The sequence below is a fragment of the Leuciscus leuciscus genome (assembly GCF_965113295.1).
Source record: "Leuciscus leuciscus genome assembly, chromosome: 3".
Classification (NCBI taxonomy): Eukaryota; Metazoa; Chordata; class Actinopteri; order Cypriniformes; family Leuciscidae; genus Leuciscus; species Leuciscus leuciscus.
The window spans coordinates 17,223,548-17,245,695 of NC_138727.1; the positions used below are offsets into that span (position 1 = coordinate 17,223,548).

The 22,148-nt window shown below is 38.1% G+C and overlaps 1 protein-coding gene across 4 annotated transcripts in view; it reads right to left on the bottom strand.

Annotated features, from left to right (window-relative positions):
* Positions 1-378: 378 nt before the first annotated feature.
* Positions 379-22,148, bottom strand: part of tll1 (tolloid-like 1) — a 48,577-nt gene continuing 26,807 nt past the window's right edge. For 3 of the 4 annotated variants that reach the window (XM_082164659.1, XM_082164658.1, XM_082164657.1), the window contains exons 8-21: positions 21,882-21,987; positions 21,666-21,790; positions 18,596-18,711; positions 18,294-18,396; positions 18,046-18,162; positions 17,025-17,170; positions 15,454-15,649; positions 15,234-15,359; positions 14,413-14,862; positions 10,822-10,947; positions 6,360-6,487; positions 3,904-4,117; positions 3,282-3,532; positions 379-3,191 (exon numbers count right to left, since the gene is read on the bottom strand). In XM_082164659.1, the coding sequence (XP_082020785.1) occupies positions 3,057-3,191; positions 3,282-3,532; positions 3,904-4,117; positions 6,360-6,487; positions 10,822-10,947; positions 14,413-14,862; positions 15,234-15,359; positions 15,454-15,649; positions 17,025-17,170; positions 18,046-18,162; positions 18,294-18,396; positions 18,596-18,711; positions 21,666-21,790; positions 21,882-21,987 (2,339 nt within the window). In that variant the 3' untranslated portion in view covers positions 379-3,056. The remainder of the gene's footprint in view (positions 3,192-3,281; positions 3,533-3,903; positions 4,118-6,359; positions 6,488-10,821; positions 10,948-14,412; positions 14,863-15,233; positions 15,360-15,453; positions 15,650-17,024; positions 17,171-18,045; positions 18,163-18,293; positions 18,397-18,595; positions 18,712-21,665; positions 21,791-21,881; positions 21,988-22,148) is intronic. The other variant, XM_082164660.1, reaches the window with a different exon arrangement.

Sequence of the window (22,148 nt, forward strand, 5' to 3'; positions counted from 1 at the left end):
CAAGGGGATTAAATAGGGAGAAACTAATGAGGGAAACAGGTGACGGCGATGATACAATAATGATAACAAGATGAGATAACAAGGGGGCGGGGTTACATGACGAGACAACGCAAGCACACAGCCAAACAAATGGCCATGTGCTTACACACAAAACATGGGCCTGTCATGATCCTGCCTCAAGACCAGGGAAAATCAGAGACAAGGCAGAATCATGACACATACAAACATTATACTATATTATCCATCAGCCTTTGAAATAATAATAATAATAATTGTTATCCACGTAAGCACCCACATAAGAACAGAGCAAAGAACACACTAATGTGTCTAATGTACAAGTAGAGAGGAGGAGAGATAAAGAACAAATGAGACAGCACATTTAATTGACCTGACATGAGTTTAATCACTGTTGAGAGTGAAGAGTCCTCCATCATTAGGCTGATGATGAAACATTTTTTCACATTATCATACGTCATAGTTCATCAAGAGTGGAATCAACAGGAGCTTGGCACATACAGAAATACTCACATGAGTCAGAACAGTCACATGACCTGTGACCAATAGATGCACACATACATATGTCACAGTTCACACAGTCTTACTGCCGACTTTAAAGCATTAAGATTAATGTAAGATTATTTTGTGTGTGTGTGTGTGTGTGTGTGTGTGTGTTTGCACATGATCATATATAAGCATATATGCAGATATGTGTGCACGTGTTAGTGTAACTGAACAGAATGGGACGGCTTCAGGTCAGTCCATTTAAATTTCTTTTTTTAACATAAAGGTTCAAGTTCTTTAAACTTAATATCAAATAAAATATAATAATAATAATTTGAGGGGAAAAAAACAATTATCTACAGAAACATCATCATGTGCAAGAATGTACATTTTGGTTCTAAGGCAATAATCGTTCCTCCACAACACTAGTGCTGTCAATGCTGTGAGTTTATGTTCTGTGTTGATAAGCAACATAATTTTAACGTTGCCTCTCCGTTGCACCAACACATTCACTGAATGGCAGGAGCATTGCCTCATGGGACCTGTCGTTTTTTTGAGACATTGAATAGCACCTTAAGAATTCCCTTCAACAGCGATTTTTCTTTTTTTCCAAGCAGGGAAAACTCATCATTGGGGGTATAGCAACTGAGAACGTTCCCTTGCGATGAGTCTAGTTTCCGTTGAGATTACGTGAGTTTTTCAGCTTCATTGGTACTGCTCATGGGTTCATTTCCACGACTGGAGAGCACACAGTTCCATACAGTCTCTTGTGTTAAGTGCATATAAAGCGCACAGGGTGAAGGTGGTTGTAGTCAGTTGTCACAGCTGTAACAGACATATTATGCAAGGCTTTATGACATCGTTTCCTGTTCACATTATGTTCACTGTTCACTTCTTCAGGAGGCGTTACTGGAAGAGTGAGAAAACCACTGGTTTCTTCAACAGGCAAATAATAGAATTATATATCCTATCAGTTTTCTCTCTCACACACACAAAAACAATTCAAACTCAAACAACTTCACATGGTTTCTGCAACTCATGAGAAGGCCCAAATGAAATCTGCAGACAATTTTTTTTAACATTTTAAGAAAAAGATCTATAAAAATCTTCAGAATAGATATGGTATTCAGTAAATGAACACAAGAGGTGTGGAGGATCTTTGTAAATGACAATTGCACGCAGATTCCTTGTGGGCCTGCTCACGAATGAAGCACAACTGGGTCTCATTCACTAACAAATTGTGTGGATTATTTTGAATTTGTACGCACAAGAGAACTTCTCATGAAAAATGAATGCCTAATTCACAACGTGCACACTCATGCGTACACAACCTCATTGTAATGTTAATGAATTTGGAATATTTTAAATGAGCGGCAGCCCAAGGTTAGTCGTTTGCATAAAACATGCCAAAACTCCATATAAAGGTGTTCCAATCAAAACCAGTTCAAACACAATAAACACCTTTAAGACATGCATATCTGTGTTGTTATACAGGGAAACCTTGCAGCCCAAACTATAATGGAGTTTTTCACTGTATGATGAAATAGATGAGATATCTATGTATAAAATCTAATCTTAACACAATTACAGTATAAGGCCACCCAGAGCATGTGATTTCTGTGTATGTGTGGTTTAAGTTGTTCCAAATTTCGCAGATTTGTTCGCAGATTTCAGACACAAACTCGTGTGTGCAAGCTTATTGAATGAGACCCACTGTCTTAAAACGTCTTTGTAGTCATAAACGCTTGTGTTGAATTGCTATGTCTGTCACAGCAGACATAAGCAATGGGCTACATATACTGTATTTAAGTAAGCTTATTGTTGAATAGGGCTACATATTTACTTTTGCACTTTTGATGGAAAGAAAATAGGTTTTACCATAAAGCTAACAGAATAAATGTAAAATTACAAACACATAATTGTAAAAACATTTGAATGAGTTCAGGCTGGTATTTGAAGGCCTCACTCTCTCTCAAACACATACATCCACACACACACACACACACACACACACACACACACACACACACACACACACACACACACACACACACACACACACACACATTTTAGCTGAGGTACAGTGTGGTGTGGCATCAGCAGCCAAACTGTCCATGCTGTCCAGAGCGACATGCACACACACACTCAAGTTCAATAGCAGTTACTTAATTGTCTTATTGTCATTGTCTCTTCGTTTCAGTTATTTTACATGACTATCACTGTCTTATCTGAACAACAGAGAGCCAACAAAACGTTTTTGTGTGTGAGTGTGTGTGTTTGTCCAGGGGTCCAGTCAAAGAGCGCAGGACAGCACTCCAGTGGGCAGAGCTTTCCCACACATAAGAGCAGCTGATCAGTGTCAAAGGTCAATATGACAGCACTTCCACAGTGGCTGAACATAAAGAGGCAAATCCAATGCAGGAAACCCATCTCCACAGGGTCTTTGATTGAAATAAATCAATCTCAATCTTTTTCTGGAGTCCGTTTCTCCTTGTTGTAGCATTTCATCCCTGTGCTCAGTCTCTCTGGAGTCTCTCTCACCTCTAGGGGAGACGTTACTTGCGTGTGTGTAGCGCCTCCTGGAACTTTGTACTAGTGTAGTGGATGTGGAAGCCTTTCTTACTGATCGTGTCATCAGAGTGGAAATGGATCAACACGGCATCGCCAGCAGAGTAAAGCTCCTCACGAGGCTAAACACAGGAGAGAGGGGTCAGTAGAAGAAATACAACAAGCTGTATAACATAAGAATATATTAAGCTCATAGCACACACAGCTCGTACCCCAGATCCACAAAAGCGTCCGAGTTTGTGCGCTCCGGTGTCGTAGCCATCGTAAAGTTCGATGTAGTCATACCCGCAATCGGCCTCCTCCTCTACCTCAAAGGTGGTGAAAGTGAGCTCGATGCCATAACCCGACTCTGCTGTTATGAGCCACTCGCAGTCGGTGTGGCCGGGGTAGTTATTATCCCCAAACTGAGCATGAGAATACAGGTTCTTCTGACGCACCTCTGCTTTCAGCCTCCCACCACACTCTACAGACAAACACACATATATACTGTTAATAATGATCATCATTGATTTACTTAAAAATTCTTTACCCCATCAGAAATGGTTCTGTTCACTTCCACTAATGTTATTATACTAATGTCATAATGTTGTAGGCTGTAATAGCTAACAAGTGTCTTTTCTCTTTTCTGTTGACTGTAATAAGCAACAGTAAGAGCTTAGCAGCAAGTCAAATGATGGAAGGCAACACTTCAGGGACTCTAATCAACATGTAATGCAGGATTGATACACTAGAGGGCTCTGTTAAACTGTAAGCATGAAATGAGAATGGCTTCTATGAACACTTGAATCACATCAGATCCAAGTGCTATACATGCAAATAATCAATGGTAGTTACCAGTGGAGTGAGTGGCCTGAAAGCCTTTCCGCTGCACTGAGGCGTCAGAGATGAATCGCAGGTACATCTTGTTGCCTGTGGAGATGAGCGGTTCTGGAATCTTACTGCCGCACAGACGGCTCAGGATGGGCGTCTTGTCCGAGTCACCGTCAAAGGCCTCCAGGTGATCATACGCGCATTCCTGGTGCTGCTCAATCTCAAACTCATTAAAAGACTAGAAACAGAAGGAGACAACACAGAAAAAATTAAGTCAGACACAATCATTCTAGCCGAACAACAGTGATAAAAGATTTCTCTTCTTTAACCTCCTGAGCTAAAAGTTGAACACGTCTGGCATAAACATTTTTGGCTGTGACAACCCAATTGTTTACAGAGGGGTGCAGGGATGACATCAAAACCTCACCCCCTTGTTCTCTTGAGATTTTCCTATGGGACCCGCTGTTGAAGGGTTTTTCAATTTATGAGTAAAATAAAGCCTAGGGTAAACATAACTTGACGATACTTCGTTTTGTTCTACAACGTAAATTACACACACCCATACCAAAAACATGAATTTTTAAGCAGTTATGTTCATTTATTAAATAAGTAACTAGAGAAGACAGTTTGGGGTGTGAGTGTGCAGCCAGTTTACGCTGTAGAACAAAACGTCAATTTTGTTTGACATCATTTTACTAAAAAATTGAAAACCCCCATTATAAAACCCAATAGGAAAATCTTGAGGGAACCAGTGGTGAATTAGTCTTCAGGGTTCTGACGTCATCCCTGCACCACTCTATGTGGTGGCTATAGGAATGGAAATCTCAACTGTCAGTTAAAAGACACAATTGCCCTTTTTTTTTATTCTAAATTATTCATGCACATTAGCAGGACCATCCTAAAAAATATATTTTTAGTGTGATTTGAGCTAAAGACGGAAAATTTTAATAAAATGAATAAATGTTAAACAATACTTTAATTGCAGTCAGACTGTAACTGTTACTGAAACTAAAACATTACTGATAATGATACAATACTGTACAAAAGTGTTGTAAAATTAATACTTAAATTCAGCAAAGATGCAATAAATTGGTCAAAATTGAAAGTAAAGATGACATTTACATTGTTACAAATATTTATATTTCAAATAAATGCTTTTCATTAAAGAATCCTGAAAAATACTTCACTAAGCAGCACAACTTTTTTTTTACATTGCTAAATGTTTTTTGAGATTATTAGAATGATTTCTGAAGGATCATGTGACACTGAAGAGTAATGGCTGCTGGAAATTCAGCTTTGACAAAACATGAATAAATGTTGTTTTAAAATATATCAAAAATAGAAAACTGTTATTTTCAGTTGTTAAAATATTTCACACTATTAATGTTTTACTGTAATTGTAATCAAATAAATGCCGCCTTAGTGAGCATAAGATACTTCTTTAAGCAAAATATTTAATAAACAAATATACAATATATGAATGATTGGTGTTTCAATTCTACATCTGCAGAGCTTTCTGTAAGTGGAGGTTCCTTTCCTACATGGAAAATTGCTGCTTGAGGGTGTTGCCTAGATGACCACTGAGTGGCCTGCCTTAATAAAATTTAAAACTGGGTTATGTATGTTGAACCATCCGCAAATCCCTGAACCATTGCATGAGATTGAATTACATGTTTTTAAGTCATTGTACCTTTTGTGCTCACAACATTAGCATTGCGTAAAAAGCCAGCTGTTGCCGCTACACACAGAGACAGCAATGAAAGCAAAGCCGTGGTGATAAAGTTACTCTACAAATGTATTATGAGAACTTCAAACGTTAATGTCGAAATGATATATTAATTCTAATGGACCCTAAAACGATCAATCCCCCAAAACACTTGTACCTCATCCAAACAAACAATAAAATTCTCCTTTTTGTGACATCACTTGTGTTCTGAGAGATCAGGGCCATTTAGAATCACTTTAGGTCTAAAACGAAACACTTAGATGTCCGATCCAGACAGCAGTGGGAGACACTGAGGTCATCCTTTAAACCCCTTGCATAGCGGTCTGCTAACATATTTGCTTTCACACACTAGTATGTTAAAATCCTAACTGAATTGAAATATGAGCAAGAGGACACAACTGCTCAAGCCTTATTTATTATGAATTATTAAATATCTTGGGTTACTTTTATCTTGTGCTTGTTTGTGAGAGTGTGTATAGGTCTACGTGCTGGGGCAGAGAGGTATTTGCATGGCCACGTGTTTGTTTAAGAGGAGATTATACATGTGTGCATTTTAATGTGAGCATGTGTGAGTGGGAATGTGTGTGATGTGAGATTGTCTTTAAACGTGAGAGGACCACAATAGGATTACATGTATGTTTGTGTCTCTGCTCAGGTCAATGAAATCTGTGTGCTTGTTTTATAATGTAAAGGTGTGTTTAACAGAAGCAAACGTATAGTATTATAGTATTACAGATGTATTATAAAAACTCACAATTTTGACCCGGTGGCCGGGTGTGGCGCTGATGTCCCACGTGCACTCCTTTCTGCTGGGGTACTTGTCAGGCCAGTTGGGACTGCTGATGGTTCCACTCGTGCTGTGGATCTTGTGCTCACACTCAGCTGATAAACAGGTATGGGGTGAAGAGGGTAAAGATCATTAGAAACACTGATGCGGCACAATAATAACATGTGAGTAATAAAGTTTAGATAACAATGACCCATGAGTACTCCCAGGCAGAATATTGAGGGAACAGTTTTGGAATTCTGTGGAATGGATTTTAATAAACCTATCTTTGAAGCTTTTTGCTACATCATTTTAGTGTCAAAACCCACAATCTTTTAGCAGCACTGATTGACACTTTTCACATTTCCGGGGTTCTCAGAAGCGGAAGTCGTCATAGTTGGGTAAACTACTATAGTGGTGAATGGAAACTACAACAAATATATTTTGCATTCTCTCATTTGCTCCAACAGCAAACGAAATATCCATGATAGTATTTCTATGACTTTCCAAAAGAGGAAAAAAAATATCATTTTAGAAGAAAAAAAGATGTCAAATTTGCTGTCACTCCCAAACACCCACAAAGCAGCGTTAACTATACAAAGTATAGTTATAAATGTACATAATATTTTTAAATATAAAAACTGCTAAATTTATAATGTTAGTAATAGTTAACAAGGGTCGACTGTAAGTCAAAACACTGTTATGTCACATAACAGTAAACCAAAAGCAATACAATTCTCATTTATGTGACTTCACTTGCTTTCTGAGAGAAGTCTGACATCACTTTTCTCCAAATGAAGAGTAGCAACTCAAACTTTGAACTTTGCCCTGGTTGTGAGGTGTGCACATCCCAGAAAAACTATTACAGAATGCTTAACCTTTAGTATGTTCACCTGATACTTCCCTTTCTAATGAACAAGAGTAAATATCTCTTACAAAAGACTAGCCTTCTTTAACCTATACTCGACCATCCTCACTAGAAAATATTCAAAATATTCCTTTGAAATTTTTTGCCAAACCCTGTCTGTGAGTGTGCTTATGTGTGTGCACAAGGTCAAGTGATTACAGCTAGATCCACGCCGTCAGTTAACCTGCTGTGACCCGGAGAAACCAGGTCAGAAAAACAGTTTCACCAAAACCCTGCTGAGTGTGTATATGTGTGTTGGAGTGGGTGTTATCCAATACTGTATGAAAGAATGAGAACAATCCGACCTGCTGTGTCTTTCTCTGTATTCAAATAAGAGTGGGGGCCGAAAGTTTGAGACCACTAGTGAAAATTCTTTTATTTTACATGACACATTGTGTAGATTGTGAAAAGTTGAATTGATGAATGTGCATGAGTATATTTGAGCCTTTTGTCTTTTTTGGCTCATATTTAGTTAAATGTATACTGTTCTTTTAATTTATTTATTCATTCTTTTCTGTTTAACCTTTTTTATCACCATTTTTCGTTACTATTTTTTTATTTTTATGTAAAGCACTTTGTGTATGAAATATTACTATATAAATGAACTTGCCTTGCCTTATGTCTCCCTTCTGCTTCAGTGACAGAACCACTTGAGCTGCATGAACTTTACAAATTTGTGTAAAACCTGATGATCATCTTATCAAGCATGATTTGAGAATGTTCCAAAATATTGTGCTTCAATAGAAGCTGACAATTTGACCTTTTGTACAAAGGTGTTCACATGGTCAGTCACACAAATATGCTTATTTGAAGATGTTCTGAACTCTACTTGAATTCTTCTTCACTTTATATCATAACTGATATTTTTTTATTTTTCTAATCTAATGTGGCATTAGACTTTTGGACCCCACTGTATCATCTACAGTATTACCAGTTACCACTATCACACTACACACACACACACACACACACACACACGCGCGCACACACACACACACACACACACACACACACACACACACACACACACACACACACACACACACACACACACACACACACACACACACACACACACACACACACACACACACTAAGTCTGGATAAGCCTCTATTAATACATAAGGTGACTTGAAAGGAGTTTGAGTGTGTTTCTAGGTCAAACTTTAAGTGTGTTATATCATTCCATAGGCTACACACATGCTCTCTCTCTACACATGACAAAATAATACATTTTACAGTACCATAATTAAAGGCACAATATACCAGACAGCCCTCTTGACTTTGTTATGATAATATTCTTGTGTAAATGGTAATACACAAGTAATACTTGTATAAGCAACTAGTAAAGCTGGTCTAGTGTTTCTACTTATAAGAGATACACATCTTACACACATACATGCACATGCACAAAGGAAAATGAAAACAGAAGCAGGATTAAGACTTTGAAGCTTTGTGAAACTCCAGATGTTTAAAATCAGAGTCAGTGATCTAGCCTTGAAGAGACAGTAAAGACTGAGTGTGTGTGTGTGTGAGTGTGTGTGTGTGTGTGTGTGTGTGTGCGTGCGTGCGTGTGTGTGTGTGTGTGTGTGTGTGTGTGTGTGTGTGTGTATTCCAGGATGCCGCTGGTTTAACTTCTTGACCCTGACTCTGGAGCTTAAAGGGTAATATCTCTATCCTCCTCTCCTCAGGTCTAACTGTTTTTCTTTTCAAAGAGAAACACACACACTGCTTTAAACTTTCCAAAGCCCACAAAAATGTTAAAAGGCCTGCAGGGCAGAGCTGCACTGGAGGTTGACAGTGCTTGTATGAAAGGCGAGGTTTAGTGGGAGACACTGTTTGACTATAACAGACCATCTAAATGCTTCAACATGTGTGGAGATCTGGAGGATAACTGTTTCAACGTTTACTTTAATGCTTTAAGTTCAGTCACCTCATTTATTGTATTTATAATGTAGCTCTAACTATTAATAGCACATTTGTTATTTTATTTACACTGCTTTATTATTAGATTATTTAATTATCAAATGGTTTTAAAAGTTTTGTCTGTCATCATTTTATCTGACCTCACTCTCACTGTATTAACAGGGTAGTTTTGCTTCTATGCCTTTAAGACATGGCCTCTTCGCATGTGAAATGATCATCCATGCTTTGTTGTGTACTCCATTGTATTGGCTTCAGTGGAGTTTTTATTTATACAATAACTACCCCATCCTTCATAACAAAGTTACTTTAAAGCCTGCAAAGAATCCATGCTGAAATGTGCTACAACTGTTAAAGCTACAGTCCGTATCTTTTTCCCTCTTTGTCGCCATCTCTGTTCGAAATCTGCAATTGCAGTTATTCGCGGAATTATCAACTTTACGTGGGTTGTGCCTCGGCATGGCACAGCGCGGATGAATCCAATGTTTTGAGGAGTTGCGGCTGTCAGTCACCGCGCCGGTGTGGATACTGTCATTTGGAATCACAAATTCTGCTTTTTGGAAGTATGACCAACATAATAATTTTCACCGGAAAATGTCATCTGAACAAGTAAGTAACATCCACTTTTGTTCTGACCAACTAAGGGAAAAAAAGCATTGCAGTAAATCATGCTGATTAAATCTAACGATCGCTCATCATATCATGTCAAACCGTGCAAATTATACTTTGTTCTCAAATTGTTAATGTTAACAACATCAGCATTGCGTGACTACATTTAATACCTTTCCGATATTTATCCTTGTTTTCGCATGGGCCGGTTGCTGTCTCTTTTTTTCTGTAGCCACTCCGAAGTCTGAAGTCTTTTGCATTTTACAACGGGTGAATCTCCAGTTGTCACTGGTGATTGTCGTTTAAACCTTTCTGGATCCGCCATCAAATTGATAAGTTTAATTATATCAAGTGCTGTGAGAAAAGACTATAAATCTCCACCTCCAACATCCTCACACGCAACATAGCCTACTAGCCGAGACACCTTCTTTATGTGTACAGATGTGACGCAATGATGCAAAGACATGCTCGAATTTCCCACGGAAATCCACCAGTACCACTGGAATTAAAAACATTATTACAAGCTTACCGTTTTGAATCGAGTTAAGGCAAGCACATAATTTTGAACACTGGCTGGTTATGTACTTGCTCAAAAAATTTAGTTTGGATCATTTTTAACCCAAAAAAGTTACGGAATGCAGCTTTAAGGTCAGATTGAAATTGAAATCAGACTCCTCATAATACGGCCCCACTGAAAAATATGAAAAACATTGGATTGTTTATAAGTGGAATCTTAATTGTAATTTATATTTAAAAGCCTGAATACAGGCAAAAAGAAAAAAAGAAGAAAAAAAAACGGGCAGAAAACCAGCAGGAAAATGATTTAATCTGCGTCTTAAATGCTGAGAAGAAGTTTTTTTTTTCTTTGTCGTTTGTGGGTTTTTGCTCGTCTTCAGCAGAATGTAGTATAAACCAACATGCTTACACATGCTAGATGTGACACTGCCAGATGAATACCCTCACTTATCCTCTTCTAGCCACTATTATTCTTTTGCGAGTGCCTGTACATACCTTCCTTGCAGTCGTGTTTGTTCTCATGCAGAATAAAGCCGTTGCGGCACTGGCACACATAGCTGCCAATAGTGTTGATACACTCATGCTGGCATCCACCGTTATCCTTTGAACATTCATCTTTATCTGTAACAGAAAAAGAAGAGAGTGACGAACAGTGAAGAGAGTGAGATCCAACCAGATCCTTTTGATTTCTCATCTTATTTTTATATCCTTTGATTGAGACATTTTGAAATCTGCATGAGAGATGATGGCCTGCAATTGTTGAGAGAAATACAACACTTCAGCGTAATAAATTCTGACATCAGGAGTTAGATTTTTCTGTAAAGAGTAATTGCATTGCATTGTGATGAATAATAAATAAATGTCTATACTAGTTAAATAACCAAAGGAGATGGAAGCAAATCTTAAAAATAACAGGGAGAAGAAAACTAAATAATGGGTAAATTCACAGTAATGTCACTTTTATCTGTGATATTTCAATACAGAAATCGGCATCTTATTCGCTAACCACCCAAAATCAATTTAACCACATTCTAAATGCACTGAAACAAGGCAGCACCATATTTAAATTAAGCCACTGGCATTTTTTCTAGCACAAACACACCTTCATTCTATGTAAATTAGGCTAATTATAAATGCATATATTATAGATGTACCATTTTCTGATTTGCATAATCCTTTAGTTAACTGGGCACGAAAACAACTCTTTTGCAAATAAACTGATATATAATTGTGCACAAATGCCCCCTTTAAAACAGAGAAGACAGGAGAGATCATACTGTATGCTGTTGAGGAAGTGCTAAGCGATTAAGAAAAACTGATGGCATATTTAGTCTGTGTATCTGATAGGTGTAAACTAAATGTGTCACTTAAAGGGTTAGTTCACCCAAAAATTAAAATGCTGTCATCAATTGCTCACCCTTATGTCATTCCAAACCCTTAAGAGTTTCGTTCATCTTCGGAACACAAATGAAGATCTTTTTAATGAAATCTGAGAGATTTTTGACCAATTTGACTCTTCAAAAAAATCCATTAAAAGATCGTAAAATGAATCCATATGAATTGAGCGGTTTAGTAAAAATTTTCTGAAGAGACATGGTTAAGATAGATTCCTTTTACGATCTCTTTACGAACATTTTAAAGTGACAAAGTGGTAGTTGCGTAGCTGTCAATGGAAGGACAGGAACCTCTCAGATTTCATTTAAAATATCTTTATTTGTGTATCAAAGATTAACGAAAGTCTTAAGGGTTTGGAACGACATGAGGATGAGTAATTGGTGCAAATTTTTTTTTTTTCATTTTTGGGTCAATGATTCCTTATGTTTTTTTCCGCCCATTGTGCATCTATACGCCGCAGCGTCCCATGAGTCAAAAGCTGTTATTTCCATGGAAGTCTCAGGTTTAGCTAATTATCACACTTCAACCACGGCTCAAAACCACCAGCAAAATCATCAAACCCAATGCATAACAGATGGAGAGAGAGCTAAAGAGACCCAAGTCTTTGTGGGTCACCACACATTTTTCATAATTAATGCTGTTTTCAAGCATGTATTTTGTCTTGAACATTTTCCTGTTGTTTTATTGTGCGAAGCGAGTATAGTTCCCTTTCTGGACAAAAGATCCGTATTTTTCCAATGAAATTAATACTTAATCATAAAATGCCACAGCGGAAGAGATAAGAGTGTGCTGTATTTGTGTCTCACAAAAATCAACCCTACTCTAAAAAATCATTTTACAGGTCAAGCGTATCAGAATCTTGCTTTCTTTCCTGTGCATATACAAGAAATGAATCCCCTCTTTCACTGTTTCCAGTCCGGCGCTCTCGTTCGGCTCAGTACACACTCACACAGATCAGGAGCGTGAGGGAGAGCTCTGGGGACCTCCCTAAGCCTCGCGGCACTGGGCCAGCAAAAATCCAACCTCAGGGACTTCCAGACAATGAGAATGATGCTATTATAACTCATTGAGAATTGAGATTATTCTCTCTCCCACACACACACATTACATATACAGTGGGACTCATTTGCCATGTGTTCGCCCAAAACATTCATTTGAGCATTCCATTTATACACTACAAATCCACCAAGAAGAGCCAAATACAAACAGATGACTCATAAAGTGGCAGACCCTGCTTATGCTTCAGCTTAAAGTAATAAGCTGTGTAATTTTTTTAAACATGAAAATTAGCCAGTCAGAAAAAATGTATATTTCTTATGCATTCGGGTTTATTAGATTGACTGGGTTTCAGAAAAGGTTGTATGGTTGGAAGTAGGCATGAGGGCAAAATGAATAAAATCCCTTACAGCACCTTTAACTATACATAGAATCTAAAATTAATCCTAATAAAATGTAAATAATAAACAAATTATTAAAATGTCAAAAAAGTGGGTTGATTTGAAAAAGGAGGAACACACATTACGGATCTAGTTTGTTTATCTGGTTCATCTTCTTGAATCAGAAAATCTCTCTTTCTCTTTGTAACTTTGCCAACCAATTCGAGTCCTTTCATATCTTCTAGTTCTCATGGGTGTGAGATTATGAAATAATAATAAAAACAGGGATTCACTGCATGGGGGAGGAAATGAACACAACTGATATTCTTGTTTCATGAAGCTGACTAGACTATTCATCTATTATCAGCAGATATTAAAAGTATATTTGTACACAACTCACATCTCATTTTCTCCTGTACAGTCTATAATGCATTATAAGCATTATGAGATTATAATACTGTCATTTGAATCTTCTGCATATATTACCTGCTTTATTTATAATTAGTTTGTTAGCTCTAGTCAGACAAACTGAATCATGTTAATAGTAGAGTACAAATGGATGCAAATAATATTTAACCATTTGTAAAAGTTGCACCATCTTCTTCTTATCATGCGTATTGCATGAACATGCATGTTCAACAAATGCTGCTGACCCAAAAGGCTGGGACATTTGTTGCCATAGAGACAGAGCCCAGTGTCCAATAACATGAATGGATTCTTAAAGGCACCTCAGACATGAGGGTAAATCCATTCCCAATCAGGGGAGAGAAGGCTGTACCTGAAACACGCCTTGACATGACCTGCTGACCAATCATATCTGGCACATCATTATCAATGTCCTGGCAGGACAAAAATATAAAGAGTCTCTCTTTGCAGTGAGCAGGCCTGTCTGTGGAAAAGAATGCCCTGTTTCACACACATTTGAAGTTTTCATTTTACAAATTACATTGTCAGCGCACATTAAATGTCTAAGATTACAGACATTTCCAGATGTTACTCCAAAATGTCTACATTTCACATTTACAAGTGGCAATCGAACATCCAAACAGGTCAGAAACACAATTATGCTAAAGTCCAGGTTTCAGTGTTTGGAGTAATACTTTTGTACAGTCTGTTCCAACAATGAAATTTTTCTAACCAAACCCAGAGAACTTCTCACGATACAGTCACATGAGAGAGAGGGTCTTTCAAAAGCTTTCGAAATTTACACTATGAAATTCATATATACAAGCGAGCTTGGATAAAGGTGTCAAAACATAGCTAAAGACTTCCAAATCTCAATTTCAAATGAAAAGCACTGGCATGGTGGTCTTACCGGAGAAGAAATGAGCTTTGAAGCCTTTCTTGGAGACTGTGTTGTCTGATTTGAACTCGATTCGCATGTTGTTGTACTGGGAGGTGATGACCTCTGGAACCTCTGTTCCGCAGTATTTCCCATGAAGCTTTGAGTCAGAAGACAAGCCGCTCCGCACCTCAACATAGTCATACTTACACACCTGCACATATAAAACAGAGAAATAATACACCGATAAACATCCATCCTTCTTTCTATCTACATAAAACAATACGCACTCTGACACACTGGCACACACACAGTCTCTCACCTCATTTCCCTCAAGTTCAAAGGCTTCAAACTGCATGGATATGCGGTACTGAGTGGGGGCAACCACTTGCCACACACAGTTCTTATTGGGAGGATATTCCTTAGGCCAACCTGGGGTGGTGATTGTGCCGTTCAACTTAGTCAGCAAGCCACCACATGCAGCTGAAAGAGAAAAAGAGTGAGAACAAAGTTTTAAAAACACAAAAGTGAAATATTCTGTCTTCAGTTCTCTCGCAGTAAACAGACTAATAAGCATTTAATTAAATACAAACTAAAGCACAGGTCTTTGATGGTTTGTGTTATTTTAGTGTTGTTGCCGCAACACTTTGTACTTTTTTAATGACAGAAATCATGTGGTTTCTGAGCAGAGTGAGTGTAGCCAAATTGCGGTTTGTTCTTGTTGTTTTCCTGTTGACTGCGGATGTTTTCCTGAACTGTTTAGTTTGGCATGAACATCCGCTGAGCATGTTTGAGTCAAGCAGACGGAAGCACCTGTGTGCAGTGCGTGGACACACAAACACACACTTTCTTACCTTCACAGCTTTTCTTGTCAGGGGCCAGTTCGTATCCAGGATCACAGGCACATTTGAAGCTTCCTAATGTGTTAACACATCTCTGTTCACAGCCGCCATTATCTGGCTTCAGACACTCGTCTTCCTCTGTTTTAATGACACACACAGAGTGACATCAGTTGAACAGACAAGGGCCAACAAATCAGCTTCTGATAGAGCTATTTTGTACATGTGTGTGTACCTTTGAAAAAGTTTGCAGCAAAGCCTGCTTTATTTACAGTCCCATCAGAGACAAATTTCATCCAGAGGGTGTTGGAGGTGGAACGGATATCTTCAGGTTTATCGTAGCCGCAGAATCGACCAATCAGAGGGCTGTTCTCAGACAAACCGTCTCTAACCTCAAGATAGTCATATGCACAGCTGTCATGTCGCTCGATCTGCACAAACACAGGGACAATACAGTATGTGTTAAAGGTGACATATCATGAAAATCTGCATTTTGGGGTTTTTAAGTGCTATATTGGGTCCCCTGTGCATCTACCAACCCAGAAACCGTGAAAAGTGACAACCCAGTAACTTTGTGTTGGTAAGCCTTTCTCTGCAAGCATGTAAAAAAATAAGCCGATCAGATTTCGCTCCCCTTCTGATCTTATCAAAATATTACCGCCCCATAATCTGCACGTTTCCACCCACGGCGCCGCCATTTGGTTTTCGCAAGCGACAACAGTGTAACCAGTTCTAACGCAATGGCAAAAGTTTGAGCAAAGCATGCAAACTGTTCTGTCGTTGGCTGCCCAGACGAGCACAGAACACTATTTAGAGTCCCAGCCTCAGATGAGAAAAGAGAGCAGTGGATTAATTTAATTTTCAACAGAAATCCCCCAGAAACAGATGAATCAATGTAACTCTACAACAACTACATAAATGTATCCACTAACCATTCAGAAACGTCCAGGTGCGTCTTAAAGTCGCAACCTCTTCCTGAGTCTCTCTGTAAGGATGCACTCTGTTACTGGTTATTTCTGAGATTTTGGATGAGTGAAATTTGCGTGTTTTGATATTGTTTGTATCCGAAGCTTGTGTAAAGGATCGGTCATATTCTGAATGGGGGCGGGGAGCAGCAAGTCAACTTTGACAAGCTATAATGAATGATATGGGGGGTATTTTGAGATGAAATTTCACAGACACATTCTGGGGACACCATAGATTTATATTACATGTTGTGAAAAGGGACATAATATGCCACCTATAATGGCATTAGAGTTTATATGGCACCTTACAGTAGGTGTCAGTGCCTAGGAAACCAATCCAATAAAAACAGGATCTCAGGCGTCTCTGTATATATAATATGCCAGGCTCTCAAGTCTTGTACACGTCCTGCTCTTTATACATAGACTGTATACGTGCAAAAGAAAGTGTGAATGTGTGTATGATAAAGGCAGAGAGTGTGTTTTCGTTTCCTCTGAACAATTCAACACCTTTGACCTACTGACACACACAATGGTGCGCATACATACTTAGGACTTGTAACAACATTCTGACATTTTAATGTAAATAATCAAACATGCCTGTCTTTTGGCCTCACACATCTGCAGTCTTACAGGAAAAACACCTTGACAATGTCTATTTGTGTGTGTATATCATAAGCATAAACTAAACAGCCCACATGTCTCTCCTCTTTTCATCTCCTTCTCAGAATGAAAAGACAAAGGAAAAAGAGGAGAATGAAAGAAGAATGCTAAAGTGAAAATAGTACTTGACTGGAAATACATAAACAGAAAACAGCCAAAAAAGAGGAGACAACAACCTCACCTCAAAGACCTGAAAGCTCAAGCCCACGCTGTAGCCCTCGGACACTGTGATCCTCCACACACATTCCTTAGATGGACGGTAGTCATCTGGATAGTTTGGAGACTGAATCTGTCCAGAGTCCTTACTGATCTCCCCTCCGCATATTGCTACCGGACACAAAAAGATATTGGGAAAATTATATTTTTCACTGTCTAAACAATATTATTTATTAAAATAATCATTTAATATGATTTATTTAAACAATTTGCAATGCTATTTCTTAAAATGATATTTGTTAATGTTATACAATTTTTTTCAATGTTATTGTTTTGTAATAGTAGTTTTAAAAAGATACAAAGTTGAAGCTGATGTCATTTGAATTGTTAACATATTTTTATATTTATATATTTAATATGCAGTCAGCTACAAGCAATCTATTTGTAGGTTGATTTGACCAATGGAAGATGGCAGTCATTCGTTTTGCAATCCTGTTTTTGTGTCTCTAATGCCGCACACTTCACCGCTAAGACATTAAATTGCAATGAACAAGAAACTGCTTCATAATAGTTCACACACACTAGGGGTGTCGCAATATACTGGTGTTGACGATAACCTTGATAAATAAAAAAATATGTATACGGATATAATGGTAATACTACACATATGATAATACCACAAGAAATCCAGCACCATTTGGTATTGGTATTTGGTATTGCACCTTAATGCTGGTTTCAACTCATTATACAACAGAAAACAAAGAAAGAAGATTTTTATGGATTACATAAAAGTACCAGGTGTTAGACAATTAAGTCTGCAACCAATCAACAGTAAGTTCTTTTGTACAATTTTGTACAAATGTCTCTCTAGCTGTCTACACTTGTATTTTGAGTGTGATTCATTAGTCAAAAAAAGAAAACACAAAAGCATTTTTTTCTATGGATATCGTTATAATATTTTTTATCACAAATTCGTTTGGACAAAATAACCATGTAGTGAAAATCTGATATTATGACAGCCCTAACACACACACACACACACACACCTTCATAGACTGCTGCAAATCCCTTTCCAACCCAGTTGCTGCTACTGCGGAACTCAATCCACATCCGACTGTCTGTGGAGACCAAAACTTCTGGAATTTTATCACCACAGAAACGACCTGCACAGATACACACACACACACACAATACAATATAAGTAATAGTTCCCTCATAAGCATGCATTGGTGATTCATATGATTGCTTAATAAATTCCAGATTATTCCTGGTGAGTCCACTAGTATGTATGTACCCAGCAATGGCGCTTTCCTCCAGTATCCATCACGAACCTCTATGTAGTCGTACCAGCACAGGCTGCTCTTGTAGAGGTCCATAGTGGTGAAGTTTAACACTATCTGAAATGGGCAGCACACATGCAGCTGTCAAATACGTCAAACTTCACACACTGGATCAAAGTTCTTTATCTACAACCTCATAGTGAAGACAATTACAGGAAAAAAAAGGATTTAAAATCGCAGATACAGATGACTGTGGAACAGTTCAGTGTAATGAACCTTTGTAAAGTCACACACTTAACACACAGAAGTGTCTTACCTTCTCCCCAGGTGTGACGGAGATCCTCCATACACAGTGTGTATATGACGGGTACCCATTAGGATATCCTGGAGATGATAAATTCCCCACTGAGTCCTGTAGTGTTTCACCACATGCTGGAAAGAGACCAACACAATAACATGATTAATGAGTGTACATACAGAAAAACTGTTTTGCATAATATTTCAGTATTTGAACATTTCCACTTATTATAAAAAACTTGAATGCATAACTTCAATTAGACGTTAATTCAGTAGTCGCTCTGAAAGATTCAGTATTCATTAGATGGATTCAAACTGATTATCGAGTCTTTTTGACCAACTAATTAAAAGAACCGACTCGAATAATTCACTCATTAATCAGACGAGCACCACCGCTAAATAGCAGTGCAGGAAACAGATACACACACACACAATGAAGTAACAAAGACCTATTGACGGTTCTAATGAGATCTCAGGAGCCAAACAGTGCAGGATTAGGATGCAGATTCCCTGTTCAAGAGAAGCCAAATCTTCTGCTAATATTTGCCAAATGTTCCTCCCAATTAGCGATGTAGCGGTTGGCCAAACATTAGTCTGAGAGGCCTCTGTTTTTCATCACAGCTCATTGGACAGTGACTGCATATGTAGGTGCTTTTGGGTGTCAATTTCAAGGAAGTATAAAGATGTAGTCACAAGTCACAGAACAATCCGGTGCACAGTCACGCATTAGATAAGCTGTTATCTGTGGCTAAGCTGTTATCTGTTATCTGTCACCCCTATTTCAGACTAAATTTTGGCTGATAACCTGTAACAGCAGAGATATGAACGTTGGACTTACAACAATAGTTTTCAAAACTTTCAAAACTTTAATTGCAATTAAGCATACACCATTTATCTTGTTTAACATGTTCATTTTGTCATCATTTGCTACATCTAGCAAAGTAAACCAACAGATTTAAGGGTGATTCTCAAAAAACTATTATTTTCTGCAAGTTTTTTTCTAGGTAAATTCATATAATTCATAAATTAAAGCGCCCATGAAAAAAAAAAAAAAAAAACATTACAGAAAAAACTTTTCAGAATTCACAGTGTATAGTATGTGTTCAGTGCAACAGCAAAGAGCTTGTTTACATTTTGGACAAGTCAATTTGCGATACTGAACAGGACCACACATGGAGATGCCAAGAAAAAAAAAAACTAAACCAACTGCCTTGACCTGACTGCATATACCTAGTACAGTAAACGGACAAAATTACTAAACACAGTAACATTCAAATGACAAATCAAAACATTATACTGAATGTGTGTGGAAACAACGTGAATGTACTGAAATGTGTCTGTGCATAAATACAATGTGCGATAAGTGCGTTGAGAGCGCACATACCTGTACATGGTTTGTTTGTGCATCAATATAACAGACTCATGCGTGCTTAAGCCCTTGGTTAAGTATACTTCTTTTTTATGTGTACGCTAGCGTATGCGTACAGTAAAACGTATAACCTTTTAAAGTATTCTCCATTGGATTACGTGCACCAACGCAAGCGGTCCACACATGCATTCTAAAAAGTTTCATCTTTGTCCAGTGTCTGCGCTATTTTTCTCCAGAAGTTCTGACCGATAAAATGCATTTTTATTCTTTTAAACTAAAGTTGCGGCTATCTCATAATCCCTTCACACAAGCGCTTGTCAATGTGGGTGTCTGTTGCAGTTGCAGTCTCCGGTATTTTGTTGTTGTTTTTGTTGTTTCTTTACATTAGCTCTGTTTTGGGCAGATTGTTTGAATGAGTTGGTTTACTGGATCATTTGACTGAAAATTTTATATGAGTGGCTTAAAATGATCGGATCGCAAACAGAGAAGTGAAATCGGGTAAAAGGGTTAGAGTAGAACTTTTCGCATACCAGGGTTACAGGTGCTTGCCGCCATTGTAGATGCTCAGTGTGATGATCTCCCGACTTCTAAGATCATCTAACGGCATGACGTAAATTACGTTGATGATGCAATTTCATGTGCTTCAGTCTGTTATTTGCATTCAATTATTTTAACGCGTTAAGGATTTTGAATGAATGCGACAGCCCTAATTTTTTTCTTTCTTCCATAAAACACAAAAGCAGATGTTAGGCAGAATATCCAAGCTGCTCTTTTCCATACAAAGAAAGTCAATGGTGATTTATACAGTCAAGAACCAAAAAGGACAAAAAATGCATCACAAAAATATAATTAAAGACTTGCATGAATTATTCTTTTATTATGCTTTTTGTCCTTTTTGGAGAATTTTCCATTCACATACCTTGAGCAGAAAAGAACAGTTCAGACATTCTACTTAACTTCTCATTTTGTGTTTAAAAGAAAACTGCTCATTCAGGCAAATTGTAAAATGAAAGTGGGCATTCAGTTCACAAATTTAGTCACAGACAGTTAACATGGTGGAAGGGAGAGAGCTTTGTCTTTGTATGTAAGTAGGCCATGCATCACGCATTACACACACCCTCACTAGTGCATGAACTCAAAACAATACAGCAGTAAAGTAACACACTCATATGCCACTCACATAGATACACACACACACACACACACACACACACACACACACACACACACACAGGCAGTTGAGCGAGAGAATCTTATGCTCTTTGTCCCTGAAATGTCAGGGTGGCCCTCTCCTCTTTTCTGAGCAAAAAGCTCACCCATCCATTCAACAAACCACCTGTCCCATGTAGAGTTGCAATTTTATGTCTCCAGTTAGCAGTTTTATGTCACCTATGCGCATGTCTTTAGATTGTGGGGGAAATCGGAGCACCCGGGGAAACCCATGCAAACTCCACATAGAAAGGCCACCTAGTTCAGCTGGAACTTAAACAAGGGACTTTCTTGCTGTGAGGCATTTGTGCTACCCAATGAGACACATATGTGCATCACAAAACTGACAAAACAAATTATCACATGCAAGCTAACACACACACATATATAGCTGGAGACACTTCTCTGCTCATAAAGTGAGGTCATCTTTCTTTAGTTAACACCCTTGATCTTCCTTCATTTCAATTTTCACTTTCTCTCTCACATACACACTTACACACTGTAGGCCTACCTGGGCATCTGTACAACTTCTTAGCTTGCGAAATATCTCCTTTGCTGAGTCTAGTTCTTTGACCGATAGCAGGCCTGACGCCGTTCTCATCACGAGAGGGAAGAATTGTGTCCAAAAACATTCCTCTATGGAAGAGAAAGACAAAAGATGAATGCTTGGAAAGCTGTGTATTAAATTATTGAGTGTGAAATTTCTTGTGTGTGACAGAAGTCTCACCTGGAGAAAGTGTTTCTGGCATAATGCATGATGCTGTCAAAATCATATGGCTCACCAAGAGAGTTGACATCCCCGGGTTCCATCTTAATGAAGTTATACTCCTGACCTGAGTGCACACAGATAAGACTCATTAAAGGATTAGTTCACTTTCAAATAAAAATGTCCTGATAATTGACTCACCCCCATGTCATCCAAGATGTCCATGTCTTTCTTTCTTCAGTCGAAAAGAAATTTAGTTTTTTGAGGAAAACATTCCAGGATTTTTCT